Source organism: Nannobrachium achirus, assembly GCF_963921795.1.
Source record: "Nannobrachium achirus genome assembly, chromosome: 13".
NCBI lineage: Eukaryota > Metazoa > Chordata > Actinopteri > Myctophiformes > Myctophidae > Nannobrachium > Nannobrachium achirus.
Window position 1 is genome coordinate 20767782 of NC_137833.1, and position 26013 is coordinate 20793794.

The 26013-nt window shown below is 41.1% G+C and overlaps 1 protein-coding gene across 1 annotated transcript in view; it reads left to right on the forward strand.

Moving 5' to 3' along the window:
- Positions 1 to 1568: 1568 nt before the first annotated feature.
- wdr11 (WD repeat domain 11) overlaps positions 1569 to 26013 on the forward strand; it is a 98944-nt gene continuing 74499 nt past the window's right edge. Inside the window, exons 1-8 of the mRNA XM_080740274.1 lie at positions 1569 to 1749; positions 4768 to 4879; positions 8079 to 8232; positions 8807 to 8980; positions 9621 to 9825; positions 16695 to 16860; positions 22621 to 22723; positions 23214 to 23412. Of these exons, the coding sequence (XP_080596400.1) occupies positions 1664 to 1749; positions 4768 to 4879; positions 8079 to 8232; positions 8807 to 8980; positions 9621 to 9825; positions 16695 to 16860; positions 22621 to 22723; positions 23214 to 23412 (1199 nt within the window). The 5' untranslated portion in view covers positions 1569 to 1663. The remainder of the gene's footprint in view (positions 1750 to 4767; positions 4880 to 8078; positions 8233 to 8806; positions 8981 to 9620; positions 9826 to 16694; positions 16861 to 22620; positions 22724 to 23213; positions 23413 to 26013) is intronic.

The following is a 26013-nucleotide window of genomic DNA, read 5'->3' on the forward strand; positions in this document are numbered from 1 at the left end:
GCCTACAATAATTATGATGAATTTGATAGGTGAAATCCGTTGTATGTGTTCATTCAGGGTGCAGCAAGCTTTAGCCATGAGATAACATTAACGAAGAAGAACATCCACGATACGGAAGGATGAGCTGACATTCAATCTTGAATCCAGCAATGGACAATTAACCATGAATCTGGCAAAATCGTTAATAAAATCGAATAACCATAGCAAATAGCAACAGCCACTCTATAACATAGTCAGCCTGCTATGTGAGAGCCACATTAAGGCTGCTTATTTTATATATATTTCCTATTGCTAGTGTGAAATATTGGACCAAGTAGCCTAATGTAGCTTAAGAATCTAATTTATTATGAAAAATCAATGAGCATAATATGCTTATTCTGAAATATTGATTCTGAACTCATATTATGAGCTCAATATACCCCATTAGGTAAATGGTACGCATGTTTTATATAATCCTTCCCAAGAGTCCAGAGAGTCACAGTTTGATTTACAATACTGCTGTATTTATTATTTAGGCCTACAAGAGGGGTCTTCAACGTTTTCAGGCAAAGGACCCCTTAGTTGAGAGAGAGATGAAGAAGGGACCCCCACAACCTGTTCATAGATTCCATATAGTTTCATCGTTTGACAGCATAATCATCAGTATATTTTGAATTCATGTAAATTTGTGTTTTCAGATATTTAACCACTTGAACCGTCAATACTTAATAAACTTGACCTTTCACTCTGTACTTGGTAGGTCTTTTTCCACTCTACACCAAACCTTTGCCAAAAATAGCCAATCTACAAGCTCACAACTCCTCGCAGCTTGTAGATCGGCTATTTTTGGCTAAAGTTCTCAGACTATGGACACTAGGGTTCAAGTGGTTAATATAAAAAAGTAGAAAAAAAAGTTTTTATCACACAAAGATTTGAAGGACCCCCTGTAGTAACTCTGAGGGCCCCCTAGGGGTCCCGGACCCCCTGTTGAAGACCCCTGATTTACAATAGCTATCAAGAACATCCAGACAAACCTAAATCTGTCCTTTGGGGCAGGTGTGAACAATGCTTCCTGTCAGAATGAATAAGTCAACTTGTTTAGGAGTCAATCTTCCTCAAAGAGCTGCTGTGAATTTCATGATAATTATAATCTTCCAGTTTGGCAAATCTTTCACCTGGTAGGCTATTGATTCTTTTGGTCCTTTCTTAAGTAGTCACACAGAAAAGGCAGTAGAAACTGTGTTTGGAAATAAATTAACAAAACAAAATATTTTGATAATAATAATAAAAAAAGTAGTCTATTTCTCATTAATTAGAAGCTCTGGGAGATCATATAGGTTCAAATCCCCAACCATGTATTTTGTTGCAAAGGCTTATTATTATTTTAGAAGAAAGTGATGGCTATCAATATAATATTATTATGCTGTGAGTCATTTTGTCATTATATTATAACATTATACATTTTATTTACACACATCAGCGATGATTAGTGGTGGCAGCGCTCCATTTGCTCTGATGGGAACCGATATAGAACTATTTTTTGGTGTGAGATTCCTACCCGGAATTCTATTACAGAGCACCGTTCCACTTCCTGTTTATTCATCGCATTCGAGCCAGGAAGATAGGTTTTAGTGAACTATTTGGTCTACAAATGCGAATGTAGCAGATTTAATTGTCAAATATCATGATTCCTTACACTGTCAACATCAAACTCGCGGCTCGGACTTTGACTGGCACGCTCCATTTGCAGAACAAAACCGCAGTGGACTGGTGAGTCCTGCAGCTCTTGTCTTTAGCATTGGTAGCTAGCTGTCTCGATTGGCTGATATTATTGGTTCCTTCCCCCTTTTTGTTTTATTTTAAATTAACCTAGTAATTCTACTTGCACGACAAATAAGAATTAAGTATATGTGAGGATATGTAATGAAATAGTTGAGAAAGGAAAGGTACCAAGAGGGTAATAGAATAATAGCTATATGCTGTTTTCTTCAGCAAATCAAACAACTGTTTTATGGTTGCAGTGACTCATTCATTGCCGAGGTGAATACAGCATCTGTGACGTGTTATTAATTATTGTCTGCATGATGCATTTCTATAAAATAAAACAAAACAACTGTGGTGTGTTGGTGCACATACTGTATATAGTCTTGCATTTTGACAAAACAAGGTATCTATGTATCGTCCAGTCCTGCAGAAAACTACTATGCATAATGTGTAAGATTCATTCATTCATATTCATTGGCTGGCACTAGCTGCAAGCAACTCTTAGATGATAGGTCTATATATATTTTTTAAAGATATATCTGGCATTTAGTGTTGCAATACCAGCCCTTGACAGCCCATTTATCGAAACAGAAAAGTTTGATCTGATTGTATTAAATGACATGATTCCATCATTGCAGCTGTACAGAAAGCTTGGATTAACCTCTTTGTATCTGCCAAGTTTTTGTTTCATATATATCCACCATAAACACGTTATGAGCTATTTTCTGTCAATAAATTCCGTGCACACATGATTATCTTTCTAATTGTCATTTTTTGGACTTTTCTATTTGGATGAAGGGGCTGTCAAGGGTTGGTATTGCAACTCTAGATGCCAGATATATATAAAAAAAAAATGCATCTTAGATCATCTTGAGCAAGTTTGACAACTGTAAAAAGTGATGTAGGTGCAGGTTGATATAAATATTTATTTTTTTCCAATCTTGCAAGATTACAGATAATTTATAAATTATTGATTGATACATTTGCTTTAAAGATATGAGTGGGCCCACTAGTACTACACTTCTTTGTATTTACGGTGACCCCACCTATTTTGACCCAAGAATGCTCTATACCATAAAGTCAGGTTAGATAAATAAATACATTAAATAATACATAAATAAATTAGAAGTATTTCTCTAGCTGGATTGTAGGTCATCAAAGTCTTTTGCACAGATTTTTAAAAGGGCTCAGCAACAGGTCTATTGGTGGGGCAGCTGCAACATAATATACCGTATATAAAGAAAAACTTTTCAGACGTTTCAGTCAAAGACCTTCCTCAGGCATCTACTGACTGTACTGAGTCTGACATGTGGAGAAAGAATATATATATATATATATATATATATATATATATATATATATATATATATATATATATATATATACATATACACTTATATATTCACGCACGCACGCACGCACGCACGCACGCACGCACGCACGCACGCACACACACACACACACACACACACACACACACACACACAGACACACACAGACACACACACACAGACATGATCACATTTATCCTCAATCACCTGATCTATACAATCAACGAAAGACAATTCTCAAAGTCGATACAATAAAAGTACAGAAAATAAATCTGTTAATGTAAGCATTGTCAATCAACTCGTCAAAACAGTATTAGAAAAAAATATACAAGGTGTGACAAACATTAGTCCACTCCACACCAATGAATCTCCTTGCAACATGCAACTCTTTACAACCATTGTCCTCCATGGCAGTTGCAAGGAGTTGCATTTGTGTTGGACTGGCCATATAACGGTTTTGTTGCAAGGAGTTGCGACTAGTTGCATTGGTGTGGTCTGGCCTTTTATGTGCAGTCCCTGGGAGCGAAGAAATAAGAAAGAAAGCAACAGAACAGCATCAGTAATACAAATCATATGGCTACAACATCACGTTGAGCAAGAGCTAATCACTACAGCAAGTAGTGATAGTAGGAGTTCCAAGTCTGTAGTGTGTGTGTCCAATACACAACCTTCTCTTTGTATTACTAGAAGGTCTAGGTTAGCCCCTATTTTGGGTAGGTAGACCTCTCCAAACATTTCAAGACTAATCAGCCAGACTGCGGTTACATAAAAGTATAATAAATTAAAGCCAAAGTGATTCATGCAATTATTCTTTTGGTGGTGTTTGGGTCTTAACTTTGAAGGGGAGTGGTTAAGCATACTCTCTACGCGTTCTCTGTAATAGTTTATGTTGTCGTCTTCCCCTTCCACCTCTCCCACATCTCCCTCTTCCCAATTTAAAACAGTTATCTCTCACCTACTTTATCCATCTTTCGTCCACAGTCCACACCATCTCAGATCTAGGGATGGGATGATATTTCACATCACGTTTATTGTGACGAAAGAAATCGTGATTTACGATTTTATCGCGATAATCAAAATCCATTAACCTGGGGCGGAACATTTGCCAAAAAGATTTGGCAAAGACATTTGAAAAAAAAAGACTGTATCAAGTAAAGTATGTATATTATATGTATATTATAAGTACCTTTTACCAATTATAGAGGGTTTAAGTGGTACCGGATATGCAGCTCGGCAAATAAAAGGTGAATTGATCCCAGTGCATGACGGAGGAAGATATCACAATAATTTAAATCTCCACGATACGGTTATTGTGAGTGTTTTTTATCACGATGAACGATAATATCGTTTATACCATTATTTTGCATTGTCTGTCTATCCTTACGTTACCTCTCCCTTTCTATTGTAAATACCATTTATTTTGCCTTGTATTTTTTACAGCTGTTTTTCTGATGATATCTTCTGCTTAGTACTGTGTTCTATCTGTTATATTCAATGCCATAGGCTTTCTTGGGCGTATCCTTTTAGTTGACATTGTATCAGTGAACTGTAGTACTGTACTGTCATGAAACTGTACCTTTTCCTATGCAAACTTCTAATACATTCTTCAATCAATCAAAAACACCAGTTTTCCTATTTTTCTCAGTTGTTCCTCTTTAGCTCAGTAACCCCTTGTCTCTGTCCTCTGCCCTAGGGGTTGCCAGGGGCTGATAGCTCAGGGATGTCACTCCAGCATCCTCATCATCGATCCAAAGACTTCCCAGACTATCCAGGTGCTGGAAAGGCACAAATCCAATGTGGTAAAGGTGAGTGTCGGCTGCAGGCCTGTTTTATTGATTCTACTGCACTTCAAGACACTCAAGAGACTGAGGTCTTTCTATATACGCCAAATACCTAATTGCTTAAGACAGCTAATCAGAATCAACATTGAGCTAATTAAATAAACTAGCCCTTACCCGTTCAAAGATATGAGCTCCAAAATGATGTGCAGTGTGTGGGTTATGGGATGTGCACTGTGCATACAGTATATGAGGGATGGAAAGTAACTTTAACTGGTGCTTGCATGATAATATGTAGGAGCATCAATGTAAGAAATACCCGTTTCGTTTAATGGCTACCCCCCCCGCCCACCCGCCCACCCGCCTGCGCGCACACCCGCCTGCCTGCACACACACACACACACACACACACACACACACACACACACACACACACACACACACACACAGAGAGCTGGTTAAACATGTTGCCTCATGCTAGATGCAGAATAGATGTGCCTCATGCTAGATGCAGAATAGATAGTAGATACACCATAAAAATGCTAATATACAGCATACGATTTGTGAAAGTGACAAACGGGCTTCACAGTTATGTTAGGTGTGTTCATATGCTAATGGTGATGCGATTTCAGATCAATTGCTCCAGCCACTGAGGAGAAACGCTGTTTCAGACAGACAGACAGACATTCGCAAAATTATAGTATAGATAATCCACGAGAAGAAGCAATGGTTTAACCCATTTGGGACTGGGATTCTAAAAACGCCTTCTAAATCATGACCCAAGTTTTCTGAAAAACTTCAAATATTTATTAAAAAATTACCAAAACATTATGCTGCAGTATACTGTACATAGCAACAAGAACCCCAAAAGGGGCTCCCATCATGAATGGTAAACACCAAAAGTTGTTCCCGCCACAAATGGTTTAATGGTTATTGGGATGAATGATTTGGGAATTCAATTACTTAATCTCAAGTACTAATCACACTAGTCTCATGAATTACATACTTTTCTACTCATAAATAACTGTATTTTGTTGGTTGTGAGGAAAGTTTAAGTGAGGTAATATTTTATTATAGTATGAACACTGGTATCATTTGACATTGAGCAAAGTAATATTTCTTCCTCTATCTATTTTACTGTGTTTTGGCCACAGTGGTACAACAATAAAAGTTGCTTCAGCCCTGATGGAAAATACTGTTATGCCCGATGTGTGTAGTTCTTTGTGTGCTTGTGTGTGTGAGAGTGCATTCAGAAATCCCTGTGTGTGAGTGTGTGTTAGTTGGTGTGTTTGTCAGAGGGTGAATAATAGCCAATAAACTCCACAGTGATTATCAGTGCCTGGGCTCAATCCTAGACTTTCATTCCTCACTCCAGAGCACACTTAATCTTGTAAAGCACCCCAGCTACAGTACCGGCCCATTCCTCAACACCCAGACGGATAAGAAGAAGATGGGCAAATAAAGCTGTATAGCCAGAGCAAAGTGTATGCCTTACTCACAACAAAAACAGACAGACATATTCAATTATTGAAACAACCAGCTCATCAGTACTGTAAATCCAATAGATTGTCGCCCATTTTCACTTCCAATTCGAGTTATTTTTCTGTTGTTTGGAGTTCTGCATTCTATTCCTCTTGTCCTGTATCTGTTCAACTGTAGTCTTGCGGAACGCGGACATTCTATGCCCCAGAAGGGCCGAGATACACTACCTGGCAAATGTCTCTGACCAATAGCATTTGTTCATCTCCGCCCCTCCCCCCATCCCCCTCTGTCTGCTGTTCTGCTCCTGCTGCTGGCCGCTCGATTGGCGGTGGAAAACGAGTGATAAATCATAGCGATTTTGATCATTATAATGGATAAGCATAAACAAACCAGTTCACAATCATGAACAATACTGATGTAAAATAAGATATCTGAACGGCTAAATATATTTTATATGCGCAAAATTACAATTACAATTTCGTGAACCACAGTTACAGGGGGGCTGACCCAGGCTTTTCTTCTTGAAATGCCTGGATCCCGAGGCTATTTCAACTGTGCTATAATATGGATAGTTTTACAAAAACTTTTCTAAGTATTGACTAGCTTAAATTATAACTAGACCCGTGACCGTCAGCATATTGGAAACTTTACATCTTAGCCCCTGTTGTGTTGTGAATGAAAATATAATTATGTGTGCAGACTTTGGCAAGTAATAATTTACTTCAATCAGTTTATAAAATGTCCCTAAAGGGTGGAACCGTTAATTAAAAGAATATCAAAGCAATAATGCCTACTGCGCTTTTCAAACGGCAAGAGCTTTGATTTTATGTCTTGGATGAGAAAAGTGTTTCTGACAACCTTCTAAACAAGGTATAAAAGGTTTCTACTTGCAAATTAAATGTCTTTCCGGAGAAAACTTTCCATTGTCTTCAAGGATCCATTACACAGCCATAGCATCTAATTTCGGGAAATTAATATGTTCTGAAAATGAAAAGTACTTTGCATGAGCTGTGTTTAGGCCCATGCACATTCTCATCTCGGGGGAATAAGGGACCAGGGGACCTTTGGTCCACTTTCAAGGGTTACTTACTACAGTAATTACATTTATTTTATAACCACGGCCGCCTCTGTCGTGACAGACAGCCCACATCAAGATTACGAGCTGAGATGGAGATTGTTTAAGAGAGAGAGAGAGAGAGAGAGAGAGAGAGAGAGAGAGAGAGAGAGAGAGAGAGAGAGAGAGAGAGAGAGAGAGAGAGAGAGAGAGAGAGAGAGAGAGAGAGAGAGAGAGAGAGAGAGAGAGAGAGAGAGAGAGAGAGAGAGAGAGAGTTTGAGCTGCGAATATAATTATTTATACAATCATTGCTGAATGATTTAGCTAAGTGACTTAATTTTCAATGTAATTTTTCAAACAAACAATGATTATGTAACCGTTGCAGATGATTCAACTGGTTCATTGATATCTGCACAGGACCTTGTCATGATGTAAATCTTTCCCCCTCAAAATTCATTCCGGCGCCCCTGTTGACATGCAATTAAAGTCAGTATGCAGTCATAGAATTATTTAAAAAATGTCAGTTAAGAGTTTTCCTGTCCGTATCATGCAACCCCTTCACAGGAAGAGTGAAATATTTAGTTATCTTGTATTTCGCTGTGGACTTGTGGTGTGTGCCCATTAAGAACAAACCCACTGTGTGTGTGTGTGCGTGTGTTCACTGTGTTGTTTGTGTGCGTTTGTGTGTAGGTGAAATGGTCCAGGGAAAACTACCACCACAGCTTGAGCTCGCCCTACTCTCTACGGTTGGCCTCGGGAGATGCCACGGGCAAGATCATTGTGTGGGATGTGGTCAGCGGGACAGCCCACTGTGAGATCCAGGAACACTCCAAACCCATCCAGGGTAACCACCACCTCCTCCTGTTATTATCACTGCTGTGATAATCTTATTATCTTATGTGTGCGTGCGTGCAATGTGTGGCTATCGGATCGCTTATTGTGGAAAGATCATGTCCCTTTGATGGTGTGAGTGCTTGCACAAACATATCTGTGCTCATTACTTCTTATTATATAGAGTACATTATATCCCTTTATGTGTGTGTAATGTGTGCACAGGTTAGGCATGTCTGTCCATCACCGATTTTTTTTGCTATTGAAATGATAATAATAATTTCATATAATATCCATATTGTACAACCACGACAAAATAAACCAATAATCAAAGGACAAACTTCTCCCTGTACCCATCTATCATCCTCTTTCTTTCCTTTTCTCTTTCTGCCCCTTCTCTCTCTCTCTCTCTCTCTCTCTCTCTCTCTCTCTCTCTCATGTTCCGTCCCAGGATAATGGATCTTGTGGATATTTTGATTATCCCGTTAATATCGTAATTCGTAATTTCTTTGGTCACAATAATCGTGAGTTTGTGACATGAAATGTTCATGTCGTCCCGTCCCTAACAAACGCTCACTCTCTTTCAGACTTGGAGTGGCTGTGGAATCAGGATGCGTCTCGTGATCTCCTGTTAGCCGTTCACCCTCCCAACTACATCGTGCTGTGGAATGGAGACACGGGCACCAAGCTGTGGAAGAAGAGCTACGCTGAGAACATCCTCTCCTTCTCCTTTGATCCGTTTGACCCCTCCAACATGGCATGTATGTGCAGAATGCCATCTTTGCTTACATAACATGTAAAACATAATGGCTATTATCTCAAGAATGCCTGAACGGATTTCCAATCGGACTTTTTTGTTTGAAAGCTGTGAACAAACTGCACAAACATGGTGCATGATCTGTGTATGGGCGTGCATGATCTGTGCACTATAAATTACATGGAAGTCTATGGAGACTTCTGGCGGGGAGATCCCAAAGAAGGCATATTCAAAATGGCAGTAGATGAGTTAATATGATTGTTCTTAGACCATTACCAAATTAAAGTCGTTATGGGTTACATAGTTGCTAACATAATGTTGAGGGAACCACCAGCCTCAACCTGCGTCTCCAACCTACTCAGTGAAATAATATTCTCTAACATTGTGGTTCCCAAACGGTATGCCTTGGAATTTTAAGACAACCACACACAAGTCATAAATCTTTTATTTGACATTCGTAAATAGAAATACACCTTTTCAGTGATAACGTGTTATAAAGGCTTTGCTCCATTTTGCATGGATATGACTAGGTGTGCCTTGTGAATTTTTATTATTTTTAAGAGAAAATGGGTGGGGGGGATCCAGTAGCTAAGCTGACCCAGATCCACAGTGTTTCACTATACGCTCTGTTCTCCCCTTGGCAGTGCTCACCAGTGAAGGCATCGTTTTCATCAACGACTTCTCCCATTCCAAACCCCCGGGCAGCACAGGGAAGAAGGTCTACATCGCCAGCCCCCACGCCAGCCCTGCCCATACCAAGCCTGCCCCGGCGCCTGCTGCCCTGGCCCCCACCGGTGCCAAGAAGGCCCTCAACAAGGTCAGGGTGCTCATCACCAACGAGAAGCCCACGTAAGACCCAGCAAATTGGCTTCGTAATAATCCACTGAATGCCGTGTGTAGGTAGTGGAGATCAGTAGCACAGTACCGTGTGAGTAGACACTAAGGCTGGGTGATATTAGGAAAACCTTCAATATTCGATAACGTTGTAAAAACAATTGCATTTTATAGTTTTTAATGTTTTTCTGCTTTAGTTCCACTGCCTGCCTAACCCAGATAATGAATAGCATATCCATGCATGCACACTGCACAGTACACATAGAAGGGTTAGGTAGGTTTTATTGAAATAACCATACCTGGTTACAGATGGATTGCTTTTTTGCATGTGCTATGTGCCGTCAGTGTGTCTGTAAATTAGACACATACACCAATACCTCATTTCAATCCGTCTTCGTCGATATGCCTTGCATGTTGATACCTCGATATCGATATATTCGAAATTTCGATATATTGCCCAGCCTTTGTAGACACCAAACAACAATGCTGTTACTGTGAGTTCATAGCCTACTGCAGGTAGGCTGGCACACAACAGGAAATCCAAGTATGGTTGTGAGCACACAGCACAGTCATCTTTTTTTGTCCATTGTACAGACAGAAGGTGGAACAAGCCTGTGGTCATCATTTATCATACGCTTATTAAAACTATGACCAATTTCTGGTGTGAAGATGGCTTTGGTGAGCAATTATAGGCTTGTTTGTTTGATTAAACTTTCTAATCTGCAGATGTGAGTGCAAAATCCAATTTGAAACGCCAGTCCCGGGGGCACAATAACACACACACACACACACACACACACACCCCCACGTCCTCTACAATGAAATCCACAGGTGCTCTTTAGTTAGCATCAATTTCGCACTGCAGCTTACTGAGAGACGTGCTCCCTCTGTGGTGCTTAGCTCTGCCCATTACTCATATAATATATTGTGATCTAACTAACTTATTGAAGGGGACCTGTAGCCTGGCAGCCTGGTTGATTGTTTTGGAAGGAATAAAGTGTCAGGCAAAGCTATTCCTCAGGATAATTTGTTATATTTAATGGTTATGCAATGAATTTACCAGAGTGTACAATGACAGGCTTCAGTATTTATTTATTTCTAGTTACAGAAATGTTGATTTGGATGATAATTTCAATAACAAAAAGTTACGATAACAAAAACCATTAGCAGGATAAAAAATCTAATAAAGCAGGCGATCCGGCAATAAAACATGATATGCAGAGAATAACTTCATGTTAATTAGCACACAAGGAGGACACATATAGTTATAGTATATGTCTGTAGGTTTAATGTAGTACAGCACATGCATATTTGTTAGTGATCGCATCTTTTCTTTATTTTCTCAAATAAAGATCTGCAATTTTCACAATCAATGTTCCAGAGCCCACCACAACACTGATGCTTCAGGCTGAAGCCAGGCCAATTAAAGGTCTAAGCATAACGGGCCAATAATAGTGTTTAACATTTGGAAGAGACAAACCCAAGCATCCTCTCTCCCCCACTGCATTGTAGAGAGCTTGATGCATGGTCACTTACCTTGCCAAATCGTTGTTGTCGGTTGGAAACCTTGTAATGTATGTCCAAAACCGTTCGTTTTGTATTTATCGTTTAAAAAATGAATTAAAATGGTGAAAATAGCTGATCTACAAGCACACAACGCCTCACACCCGCCATGAGGCGTTGTGTGCTTGTAGATCAGCTATTTTCATTATTTTTGTGCGACAGTCTTGTATGATGAAGCAGGGCTTTACTTTACGAAAAAAAAAAAAAGTGAAACTTGGAGACATGAGGTTTCTGCCCGACAGTGAAGATGTACATTGTACAAGCTATTACAGCTGTTTGGTGGGGAAACGGTACACATTAAAAATCCTCAGTGTTTATTTTACTCTCAGGGTGTACGATTGTGACCAAATGGATCCGTAAGGGTCCAAATGGAACAAATGAACCATTAACTCTTGGGATGCCCACGAGGTGTCTACACGCCAATCTCTTTGATGTCTCTGGAGGCCCACGACGCGTTGACGTGTTTACTGTATTTACAGTATTAACTTTAAATCTCACCGTTAGGTTTGGGCTGCGCCTGGATGTAGCCCATTAGCCGCTAGTCGCTTCGAGTCGACGCTGAGAGCATCGCGCGGCCGTTTTTCTCCGTATACTCCAATGCATTTCCCCATCTTTAACGCCCTTTATCTCTGATGTTTGTTTTATGGCTAAAACTGTGGCGTGGTGCGGCAAAATGTCCAAATTTTGATCGGCAATGAACAGCTATGATCAACACTGGTCCATACAGTAAGTTACACAATAACATCCTGTCTGCGCTCATGTGACCAAGTGACGTCATGACGCATGCATTGACACAGCAGGGCCGGATTCAATACAATGGTGGTGGGCCTGGGCAGCGAGAGGGGATAAATGGGGCCCGATGTGTTAACAATGCTGAGGATTTCACTGCGTAACACTGAATCATAGAAATTAACTCTGGGTAGAATGTTGAACTTAATTATTGATACTTGGCTGCGGAGAGAATTTGGCAGCAAGGACTATAGATCTAAATGTGCTTTGCGGCGGCGGGGTGTCACATGTTTTATTTTAAGGCTATTAATTGCACAATAAATCAAGACAAGCAAGTATATTTGGTCCCAGTAAAGTTAGAGTCAAAATTTACAGCAACCAGGGAAAAGGTTGACTAGCAATTGACTGATTTACACCATTATCTCTGCCGTGATTTATATTATCGGACAGAAATCTTGTCCAAAACCGTTACTATTTAAGAACATTTTATGGGGAAAAAGAATCTGTTCCAATGGATCCAATATACGGTAGTAGTTATTTAGTCACACTCTCTTGTTAATACTTTTCATTGGATAGATATTTATGAGACCCACAGAAAGACTTAACCACTTTAAAGCTGGCATCCCTATTTTGCGCATTTCATTATTGGTAGTTTTCAAAAATCTTTAAAAGTGTATTTTTTAGTTTTTCATCAAATAACACATCTACAAGCCTGTATATTATCTGCTATTTTCACTCTCTTACTGTATCATCTGACAAAGCAATAAAATAGGTATGCAAAAACAAAAAGACAAAATCTGAAGGTTTCTCCTCGACTGCGACCATATTTTAGTTTTTCCAAACTCCTGAGGAGATTAATGGCTGACCTCGTTTTTGCACCATTACCACGCTGGCTCCCAATATCATGTAAGGAAGGCATTAGTTTCCAAGAAGTTGAGAACGATCCAGCCCAGGTCCGGGTTGACGTGCTGCCAGCTAGTTCCCTGAGTGGTTGTATTTGTCGTGTCAGTCTTCTTTATTTATAGCAGCGCCACCCTAGCCTCTCCACCCACCCAACTAGCTGTAATGACAAACCCTCCCATTAATCTTACTTGTCTATTTTCTACATCTTGCATTTCACATCATGTCCCTCTTCTTGCTCTCCGAAAGCCATTTGTCCTTCTCTTAATCATGTTCTCGGCTCCCCCTCCGTCTCTCTCATTTTCTTCCCCTCTCAGTCTCTTTTTCTGTAATGGCGCCTCGAATTACGTTTTCAATTTCTCTGGCTTTGTCCGCGCGTTTGGTCTGTCTTCATACCCTGAGAGTTGGGTGTAATCTCTTATGCTTTGTCTCTCTCTCCATCTGGATGATAGAAAGGGGGGTTGGGCAGCTCCTTTCAGCCGGTCTCTTATCAGAACCTCTAAGACGAACACACAGGACTGGACCCATGCACGTCTGTGACTCATCTGGCACACATTACTCTATTGGCCGGCACAGTGCTTTGGATTGATTCGAGTGGTGCTCTCCGGATTGGCTGCTAGTCCAAAGGCTGCCATTCCAAAGGATGGCGTGATTAGCTTTCATGGCGACAAATCACGCACACACGCATGCTTGGTTTCTCTCTCACGCGCACGCACGCACGCACGCACGCACGCACGCACGCACGCACGCACGCACGCACGCACACACACACACACAGGAAAGCTCTTATTGTACCATCATCACACCCTGTCAAAGTTTCGTGACTTTTGTCAAACCTGGATTCTATATCTGCGTTTCCAGAGCCAAGAGTTTAGTTATAAAACACTATAGTATTTGGAAATATGCAGAGAGCACGACCACAAAAGTGCTGTATCAACAGTGAAGAAACCTTATTAACTCACAACTACCAGGGAAATCAATTATATTTATTGTGTTCACCTTTGGGGCTCAATATAAACAAATTATAGATTGTTGCATACATAGAAGGAACATTGGCAAACCTGCTGCTTCCCTGAGCACATCATCAGTTGTAGAGAAACACCCATAAGGTGGTGAGCGAGTTTCATTCTAACAAATAACTGCAAGGCCTAAATAAAATATGTTGGGTCTAGTGTGTGTTTTTGTCAGTGTCATTATATTATTGTGTGGATCATCTATTGCAGGTGAGGATAGTCTGTTGGTTTGGGAACTGGGGGAGCTTTATTCCCTCTTCTTCTTTGTTGGTTTAATGATGGTAGTGTGGAGTAACTTCAGGTGTGAAGTCAGTGGTGATGCCTTTGCTTGCTGTCTCTCTCTGTCATTCTGTCAGATAAACTGAGACAGAATTCTGTTTTGGCCTCCTGTTCTTCTTCTTCTATCTCTGATGTCTTAGCTTTGCCGGCCAGCAGTCCCAGCCCCTAACTCTGACAACAATGCTTATTCCAGTATGAGTTAGAAACTGCACGTCCTAAAGTGTCGTCTCCTGTCCCGAGACAACTTTAGATAGCAGTCACAGCCTCCGTCTGCCAACGATAATGATCTGCATTGTCCTGCAGTCAATCTCTCTTTATTTCTTTATCTGGAGCTATGCAGAATGCAGTTGTACGAATGAGTTATGGGCGCTGGCCTTTTTCGATACTTTGAATAAGTAAAGTCTCTTTTCAGGTTCTTTGTGCCAACGTTAAGCATCTGTGACTGCTTTGTTCCAAGAGAGATGGGGCTCTTTGTGTGCCATGGCCAATAGCATGCCTAGTTCAATAAAACACCTGTGCATGCTTTGACAAAGTTAGCTCAAATAAGTCAAATTAACAACTTTCGACTTGGCGTCCCTATTCTGAGAATATGTCTTAACTGTTTAAAAGGCTTGCCAAACAACAGTTGATAAATGAGACATTTTAATCTAGAAAGTGGATTTTGTTTTGAAGTTTCCCAATACCTGTTTAATTCATCAGCCTCGCATGATTAAAGAGTTCACTTCCAGCTCACCCTCATTTGCCTCGAACTCACCCAGCCTGCCGTATGATGAGACATGAATAAAGATCCACTTGTCCTTCGGAGAAATTAGAAAGTATATTAACATTATTAACTTTGTTTAAAATAGTTTTTCAATGTATTATCATTCAAGCGTAAATAATATTTCATATTTACATGCTTCCCTTATAGCTAAGCCTCAACAAATGATAGGCAGCTATTTTGCACTCTGTGATAACCTCCTGTGATGCTGCAATGATTTGATTGATTTTTTATTAATGAGGCTGAAGTATGTGGGAGCGTATCTAGGCCTACTCGTTACATGATGCACATTAGAAATTCAGCCCCGCCTGGCACTCAGAAAATTCGTTTCAGGCGAATTTAGTTTACTTTTTTCTTGGCATAGTTGCACTCAAATATCAAAAGCAAACAAACAAACAACAAAATCTGAATGATACATCTGAGATAATAAACTCTATCTGAATACCCAAGAGATGTTATTACTGTACATACTAGAACATCAAACATCACAGAGACGTTAAAATCCAAGACAGTAACTGAATATGGAAGGAAGAACTGGGGTGATAAAAGCTCTTACTGTATCTCCATATTCAAACCTTTTGTGTTTTTTCGTAAATTAACGCCCTACTTGATCATACTACAGCGTCACACAAAAGCATCAAAAGTAGCTGTGCCGCATTTTGAGCTTGTAGATCTGCTGCTTTAGCTATTGGACATTTGAGGTTTCCACCCGAAAGAGACAATACGTATACATGTAATATATACTGTAGCATCATAATTAGTGTAGTTGCCCTCACAGGGCAACCAGACTATAGTACTCGTCCGACTTTCCTTCCATCTTTCCAGATAAACTTGATTTTGCCACGCTACTCCTCCCACAGTTTTGGTGGCACGCACTTAGTTGGGGGACAGTCCATAAGTCCGAAGGTGCATTAGTCCGAATTTAGTTAGGGTTACTAAGGTTAAGGTTAGGGTTAGAGTTAGGCATAGTATTCTTAACAAATTCGGACTAATGAACCTTCGGACTAATGAACCTTCGGACCAATGCCATGGCACCCTTAGTTGGGACCTATGTCAAATCGACCGGTTTTGCTAAGAGATGCGTTATATATTATTGTTTAATTTATATAAATGTATTCATGAATGAATTTTCTCCATTGACTTGAATGGGAAAATGCTAGAATTAAACTTTTCCCAAATATGGAGATGGCTGACATCATAGATGTCTGACGTCATAGACCAAGATATGGGCTTAATATTGATGACATCAGGCATCTCAGTATATGGGCATAAAAGGGACAACACGGAGATCTCCATATATGGCCATAATTTTCTCCATTGACTTGAATGGGGAAAATTCAAATGGTAAGACGGAATTCATTTGCAAGTGTGACTCGCGTCACGGCACTTGCAATTTCCAATTGCATCTTTCTAGTTTTGTTGAAGCTTTTTCCCCCCGAAAACGTATGATTTACAGTAGAAGGCGTTTTTAGAAACAGCCTCAGGTAGGTTACTAATTAGGTTAAAATGTCCTGAGACTTATAGTATGTGACAGTTTCCAGGTGCTGTTTTGCTCTTACTCTTATGTGTTCTTCTCTCCATGCTGTGCCATGTTCTTCTCCTCTCCACCCCCATGCTGCGGCGGCGGTGGCCCATGCCAGCGCGGAGGTGGTGACGCTCAACGACTGTCTGCAGCTGTCCTACCTGCCGTCCAAGAGGAACCACATGCTGCTGCTCTACCCCAGGGAGATCCTCATCCTGGACCTGGAGCTCAGCCAGACGGTCGGTGTGGTGGCCATCGAGCGCTCCGGGGTTCCCTTCGCCCAGGTGGGGACAGCGATGGCACTCACTCACTCATCCATTCATTCATTCATTCAACCTTTATTTAAAATCATTTAGGGAGACAATGATGCAGAGATTACACATATAAATGGCATAAGAACAACAAAGAAACACACGTGCACTGAGGACTAGATTTACCTACAGTAGTTTCATGCATCTAGTTTCAGACACCTTCAGTCCAGAAGCCCGGTTTGCTTGTCATCTGAAGCACACTGTGCGTTGTTATGCATATGCCGTGTCTAAGGGACGATCGCACAAATAATGGGAGTTATAATTGTGGTTGACAACGCATTCTGTTGAATGTTATTGACACGGAATTGACAAGAGTTTTTTGTGGACATTCCTCTGCCTTTAAAGAGCAAATTAGCACAGGTAAGCTATATAATATCAACCCATTAACACTGGGAAAGTGTTCTGTCATTCTGTCATTTAGCATTTTTGCATTGGCAATTCAAGAATAGCAGCTCACGCAGCGCTTCACTTTGTGCCACACTGCAAGCTTGTACAGTACATTCTTGTATTTTGGAGAAGAAAAAAAAGAATCTTGGAAGTGTGAGAATTACTGAATTAGAATGCATTTGCATCAGGTCTTAATGGGTTAAAGGAGGGTTGTGGTGACTGTAATCACAGCAAATAGAGACATACCGTATATACTTTATAAAGGCCTTGAAATGCAGAGAGAACCTTTGTAACAAGTCACGCTATTCCAACTCCCTGAAAAATAAATCATCAAAAGGTGTGGATTTAGTGTCCACGCAATAATTGCTCCACTGGAAGAAATAAAAGACGACCTTGAAAGTTCCCATTCCATCCCGGTCAAACAGTCAAGCTTCTGGTATCTCTAGTTTAACTGGATCATTTCAAGGCACAGTAATTTTATTTGTATAGCACATTTGAACAAGGCAATTCAGTGTGCTTTACACAGAATATCAAGCAAAGGAAACAATTATACAATGATATTAGGATGCATAAAACAAAATAAGTAAAAATAACAGACACAATTACAGTGCCGAAGAGAAATGAAAAGAAAAGTAACTCAATCAAAGACAGTGACAAACATAAAGGACTTTAGTTGTGTTTTGAAAGAGTGGCAGCAGACATGCAGTTTTCTGAGACTAAATGCTGCTTGCCTACGTTTATTTGTGGTTTTAGGGAAGAAAGCAGACCTTTCCCAGATGACCTTAGAGACCTGGATTAGAGATGGGACGATAATCGTTATTATCGTTTATCGCGATAAAAAACACTCACAATAATCGTATTGTGGAGATTGAATGTATCGTGAACTATCCTCCGTCATGCACTGGGATCAATTCACCTTTTGTTTGCCGAGCTGCATATCCGGTACCATTTAAACCCTCTATAATTGGTAGAACGGACCTGGAATGTACTTGATAGTGTCTTTTTTCACTCTCTACCAAATCTCTTTATCAAAAAATACCCAATCTACGAGCTCACAACACGTCACGTTTTCATATAGTCCCAACCATAATCTGGATGGTTAATGATATCGCACAAGATCAGAAATGCATTTTAGCCCTAAACCATTCAAAGCAGTAGTATTTTGAAATCAATTAATAATTGATTATTATCAATGATCAATTAAGGATTTAAGAACTGGAGTTCTCCATTATCTTGTTATTAGTAAGGACTCGATCAGCAGCGTTCTGGTGTACTGCAAACAGGGACGTGCTGGCCATTGGGAAAAGCGGGACAACTCCCAAACGGCCGGTTCATTCCCGGCCGGTCCAGGCCGGCCATTAACCCTACCAGTGCCAGCCCCTAGATGGCGCCAAAGAATGCCAGGCTTTCTCCCATAGGCGAGCGCATTAGCATCCGGGGACTCACGTTGCAGTGACGCGCGTGCTCACGTTCGTGCACGTCATGGAAAGGTCCCGGATGATAATGCTAACAGAATAGCTATTCCCATTTTGTCATTTTAAAGATCATTTTTCGGCGATTTCGCCGTAAATAAACCTCGCGCCACATCCCTAAAAACACAATCCAGAGATATGGGCCTCCAAAGATGTGGTTTTTCATTGGATTCGGTGGCGATTCGCGGCTACGTTCGCGGCTCACGGCCGGCATGGCTTCCCCAGGATTTGGACCACTGGATTTTAAATTTAGGCTCAGGCTTCAGAAGGCCTCGGATCATTTTATTCATTTCATTAAAAATCCCGAACATGTTCGGGATAGGCACACTGGACTACGTTCCGGAAGCGGCGCTGAACATTCGGTGAACATTGGGGGTCTCAAAAATGTATTTTAAACCATTTTTAATGGAATATATCGTTGGACCATGTAAAATGGCTAGCTGGCTAGCGTAGGACGAGCCAGGACCACCCACGACTCTACAAGCAGCTCAGGGTAAGTCAATTAATAAAAAAAAAAATTGTTTTGGATTGAACATATCCCGAACATGTTCGGGATAGGCACAGAATGAGTTAAGGAAAAAACTAAAAAATAAAATGTCGGCGTTCGTTCCATTTTTGGGGGCAGGGCGGCCAACAAAGTAAATCGTCACTGTCGGACAGAAACCTCGTATCTCCCAAGTTTCAAATTTATACATTTTTTCACAAGCAAAGCCCTGCTTCATCATACAAGGCTGTTGCACAAAAGTAGTGAAAACAGCCGATCTACAAGCACACAACGCCTCGAGGCGTTGTGTGCTTGTAGATCGGCTGTTTTCACTAGTTTAAATCATTTTTAAAATGATAAATACAAAACAAACGGTTTTGGACAAGGTTTCCACCCGACAACAACGAAATATGGCTTGTCACTTGTCATGATCTGAAATGGCAAATCTTTGAGTAGCAGCAGCGCTATAGAGAGAGATCTCTCTCTATAGCGCACAACGAGGGCTTAATCAGGGGCCCAGCACGTCCCTGACTGCAAATAACATCTCATCGTGCTCTGTGGTAATGGCATTTATAGAGATGACGAGCAGGCCCAGTTGACCTCGATTTTGATTTTACCCATTTAGGCCTAAGTCTGTTTTGAAAAAAGACCTAAGTCTGATTTGAAAATTACCCTCTGTTTTTCTGGAAAACTATTACTCAGCCTCTGTAGCAGCTAGAAACAAAATTCCAAAACTATTTGATAGTGTTCACATTGGACTTAAAAAAAAATCAAACATTACTGTACTACATACTGTACCTACTGTAATACACAAAAATGTACTCCCGGCCTGAGGGGGTAATACACTAACCCTAACCCTTTTTGATAGTGTCTTTTTGAGGTCACCAATGGGATGGATTTGGAGATTGTTGAAGAGAAAAGCCTCTGGCATTGACCTAAAGATGAAGCTGGTAGAACTATTTGTCGAGTATAAGACAGCTGGAGCTCATACAGAGTGTACAGTACTAGAAGGCAAGGATAATATTGATTTGTTTGACACAACAGGGTTTAGATATTCTTCTTCAGCAGGCCAAAACATAAAATATTTGTGTGAGCTGCCTAAGAATTTATGCACAGGGAATTTCCAACACACACAGGCACGCACGCACGCACACAGACAGACAGACACAGGTTCCCTGACATACACACTGACTGTCTAGCTAGCTGCTAGCACACTAGAAACTTTGGCTGCCTCCCTTCATCATCATCACAGATTCCTTCGCCTCATCTGAACCCAAGACGCAATTTAGGCTTTCTATTTTCTCTTTTTGCTGTGCTGGCTTGCATTCACTATCTGTTTTCTTTATGGATGATTCTGCCAGGAAGCCAATCCCCCCTGCTGTGGATGATAAAGTTCACTTCTTGCCCTCCCTCTTGCCCTTCTCTTGGTTGGAGCCCCAGCAGGGAAGAAATACATGGGCTTCAGCCACGGCTGCAAATCACAACACAGTGAACACACATTGATGGATAAGACTTTCTGCTTGTCTTGGTAGCGCACATTTCCCTGTTTCGGAGACTGAATTCTAATTGTAAAGTAATGAAAGCTGGATGGTGTCTGATAATATAAAGGATTTGCCGTGGCCAGAGAGCCGGTAATGGAACAGTGGCCTTCCACTCATTCTCTGTTTGGTATCCCCTCCAATATCCTGCTCAGAGTGTCCGTTTGCTCGCAGGTTGTTGTAGGAGTTTGTCACTTTATTTTGAAGATCTCAGATGTGGTCCCCATTCAGCCTCTAATGGACCATGTTCCGTCGGGAGAGTGTTTTTTGCAGGTCTTTCAGTCTGAGTGTATCAAAAAAGCAACTGGGTTAAGGCAGCGGAAGCTTGTGATTGGCTGTCCGGAGGGGCCGAAAGTCAGGGGAGACGGAGATACACCTAAACCTATCCTTAACCCTAACCCTAACCTCAGTAAAACTAACGCTGGTGAATGCTAGCCTGGTGAAATTTAAACTGGTCTGACCAACGGTGCTTAACCCAGTTGTTTTTTTCATACACTCGGACAGAAAGACCTGCAAAAAACACTCTCCCATATTCCGTCAGTAGTTTTAGAGTGCCAAATATTCAAATGCCCTTTTGTCTTTCCTATGATAATGATTTTGGTCTGTTATAGGGCTGGGCTGGGAATGGGATATAAATATTGTGATTTGAGACTAAATTGAGACTAAATATCGTCTGGGATTTTGGATATTGTTATATCACGATACTGTAGTGTTTTCTTTTCCTGGTTTTATAGTTTCAGAAATTTGTGAAAATAGCTAATCTACTAACTGACAACGCATTGCGACGTTTAGCTTGTAGATTGGCTCAAGGCCAGCCCTAAGTCACTGGCCACTATTGGTGTGAGCATTACTCAGCCTCCTAGGCTCTGTCCAGCCAACACATCCCCCTCTAAGTGTTATAAAGTGCTTGTCAGATAGCCAATTTGCATGACTGATGATATATGCTCCAGCAATAGTCCAGCCTGCGGTTTCTCTGTGGGTTCCGAGAGATACGCACCAAGGAGAGAAGGATGCAACATGACTTCGCTCTACTCCAAAATATTAATGTCGGATTAAGCCTGATTTATACTTTGACGATGTGGCACACCAAAATGGCAGATCTAAAAGCTCGCAGCATGCCCCCGGGATGTGATGCACTGTGAACATGATGTAGATCTGCTATTTCCAGTGCTAATTGAGGCATTATTATAGTAATAATAGACAGGTGTTTCTGACATGAGCCTCAGTCGGTATAGTCAAGATCGTTATGCAAATGGTTGACTGCACAATTCATCTAAAATATTATTATAATTATGTAAGCATGAAATGTAGCACCTTTTTATTTGGTCAGCTGTTTCCCTTGTCTCCTCACCTTTGCACACATTTTTATATACTGCATACCGCACATCCCATGTAGCCATCCCTCAGGGTCACAAAGGAACAGTACAATCACAGAGGCCATTACCTACCATTATGGTATATACTGTATGGTACTAATACAATACACCCAATGAGCTACAAAGATATTAAGAAAATGGTAAAGGCGTCCTTTTCCACCAAAGGTCATCATTACCAATAATCAAGATTAATAATTGTCATTACAGCATTCAGCAAAGTAATCACGGACACTTTAGCCATACATGTGCAGTGCTAATCTACGCTTGCCTCTGTGGGCGCTTAGTGTTAAGAGCCAGCAACCCCTAAGTTCCCCCAAGTACCTGTCTTGACACCTCTGATTCACGCGTGTGTAGATCTAAAGGGTTTAGAGTATAAGCTCCTTCATCAATGTCATATAAAGCTCATTACTCACTAGATCCCTGTGAAGGATGGGATGCTGTGTCTTTCCCTGACTGTAATCTGTACGTGTGTGCAGGTGATCCCGTGTGCCCAGAGGGATGCCCTGTACTGTCTCCACGACAACGGCTGCATCACCCTGCGAGTGTGCCGCACCACTACCACAGCGGACGAGGCAGCAGGTGACACACGAGACGTGCACACATGCACACACATTTGCTCTCAAAGGACCACAATAGAAATACACTCTGAAGCTTTATTTGGTTCTATCATTTTGACAGATGTACAAATGGTAAAACTTAAATCAGCGCACCACAGTTTGGCAATCCCTGGGCTCGCTCAATCAATCAATCAATCAATCAATCAATCAATCAATCACTTCATAGCCCAAGTACTTGGGCTGCTGTCCATTTATCCAGACAAAGTGCAGCATAAATGTTTAGTCCCTCTGTCTTCCATTTATCCTCCACTTGCTGTGATTGGCTAATGGAGTCAGTTGTTTTGTTGTCTCTCTCTCTCTCTCTCTCTCTTTAACTCAATATCTCCTTGTCTGTCTCCCACTGTTTTTCTCCAACCTTCACTCTTTTTCTGCTGTTTCTCTATTTTCTCTTTCCTCCCATCTGCTTGGGCTTTTTCTGTGGCTCTCTCTCCCTCCTCTCTCCCTGGTGTCAGACCCAGAGCAGAGTGTTCAGGAGCTGGTGTATGACCTGCGCTCCCAGTGTGACGCCATCCGCATCACCAAGACGGTCCGCCCGTACCGCATGGTCATCTGCCCTGTGAATGAGAACAATGCTGCCCTCATGGTCAGCGACGGCAGGGTCATGCTATGGGAGCTCAAAGCCTACACCGGCAGGGCTCCCACCAACCCTAGGTACACAGCACGCACACACACACACACACACACACACACACACACACACACACACACACACACACACACACACACACACACACACACACACAAATGTATATACAGTGTACTGTATGTGTTCACATGTCATTGATCACATAAGAAAGTATTTTTTCTTTTTTTTTTAAGAAACAAACAACAGGAATAAAGCAGATTTTAAATGAAGTACAGGTAGACAAAGTAAGATCCACCAACCATGAAGCTCTCATATAAGCTAAGGAGTTATTGAATGTCCTGAGTATATTTAATCATCTGTCTTTGTGGCAATGTTTTCCACTTCCTTTTTGTTTCCTAGTACAGTAGTTTCTCTTATCAGCTGTGGTTTCAGAGCAAAGCTTTTCATTCATTTTAAAAGCCAAGCAATTAAAAAAGAAAGTGAATCTTTCCTAGGGTTTATATGTAGAATGCAAAGGCTTGTTTTCCCCTAAACAGGCTGCTTCGTTTGGTGTTAATATGATTAATTTCATAGCTGCCAGCCACGTTACATATTTGATGCATTTGTTGGATAAGTCCAACAGTATAAAGTTCATTGTGGCGCTGGATCAAGTAGTTTGGAAAAAGCAGAATTCATCCCATATTAGAATGAAGCACTTGTTTGAAGAGTTTATTAGCAGTTTGCAATAGAGAAAAGTGCAGTTTTATGACAGCTCAAATCACTGGTACAAGGTCAACTAAAAGGAGATCCTATAAAGCCTTACTTATGTTACTTATGAGATGCTTAAAGTGGTCGGACAGACAGATAGAACATAGTACTTTCCCTAGGATAACAGCAATTTCAAAAGCAGAAAAAGTATAACAACAATTACAAAAGCATAACAAATGGGGGGGGGGGGGGGTAGCATGGGGGCTTAGTCTATTTACAAGTCACGAGTAGCAGCCGCCTGAAGGTGACTTTTCATACCAATTTTGAAGGAAGCTAGGGATTTGCTCTCCTTTAAGGCTTGCGGAAGGGCTTTCCACATGTTGATGGTATAGCAGGAGAACGAATTAGAGCCTTGTTTAGTGTTAAATCTACGTTGAACATGATTAGTGGAGCTGCCCTGTGATCGTGAACATCCTTGACCTTTAGGAGGTAGTTTGTCAGGTACATGGGTATCTTGGAGGTGTAGTGTATCTTGTACACCAGGACCAGGCCCATTGCAAGATGCTGTACTCTGTCAGCTACTTTGAGCCACCCCACACTTTCGTGGTGATGATCGGTAAGGTAGGCCCGAGGAGGAAGACCAAGCATGACCCTAATTAGTTTGTTCTGGGCTGTTTGGAGCTTTAACTTTAAGGCAGCTGGGGCATCGCGATACCAAACGAGGATTCCGTAATCAATGAGGGGCCCAATAAGAGCACCTCCTAGGGTCTTTCGAGATTTAATATTGATCAGCTGGGCAAACCTTTGTAAGAAACAAATTCGTTGGTTGACTTTATTGATTACCTTGGTAGTACTTTTTTCACTGGATAGGTAGCCTCCAGGATGCAACCCAGGTAGCAGATGTGTTTTTTTTTGCTATCACAGTGTCACCTACTTGTAGAACTGAGAAGTGCTGACGGTCACTATGAAGAGCAGAACCAGCATGTAACACTAGTTCTGTTTTTAGAAAACGCTTCTAGTGTCTTGTAAGATTTACAGTGATATACACCATTTTAATAAGCAGCTCAGTGTCCTTGTGGTTGAGTGAAAATGGGACCCAGTGCCTCCCTGCTTGCCTCTTAGCATCAAGGGTTGGATTAGGGGTTAAGACCCTGCGACATACTAGCGTCATGTCCATCCATCCATGGGGTGTACTTGTACATCAAGCTGCCTCACGCTACAGAATCATGGCTCTGCAAGGCTTACTACTTACGCTATTTTAATAATTTATATTATTTATATGAGTTATTTCAAAGTTGTGGTTAATTAGTCCTAAATGGAGAGGGGGTACATGTTTAAACATTTAAATGTCCCATTCCATATGTACAGTACAGTATGTATGTATAGATAGATTGATAAGCACAGCTTTCCTTTTGCAGTGAAGCGTTCTTATTCCTGCTATAGAATGTAAGACTAAGCTATAGAATCAGGCACTCGGTGTACTTTTATTTCAAAATCCCTGCCGGCTGCCATGGTGGAGAAGGCACCGTGGAGAAATAAAATCCCCAGTCTCGACTGTGGTGGGCGAGTGCTTTACCCTGGCGCCACCCAGATGCCCATGGTCCTTTATTTCCCTCTGTGACACGTGGAAGGCTGCCATCATGCATCATGCATTGGATATACAGTATTGTTTGCAACCTTGTGAGCATTGGCTGCCTCCCCAGGTGTCACTTGAGGGAAAGAAATTATCACACACTCACAGGACTATGTTCACTACTAGACCTATGTCAAAACTACCTAATAAGAAATGATTGAGAACTGTTGTGGTCTCCCGTGAAAATGGAATTTAACGTCAGAGACTAAAACTGGGAACATAATTTCAAAAGTAGAGTTATTTTTTCTTCTTCTACTTGCTGAATCCGAACAACTTTTCTGCTGATAAAATTGTTTTATACTCAACGTGGTTCTGCTTTGAGTGCTGAATTGGCCTAGCTAGTGTA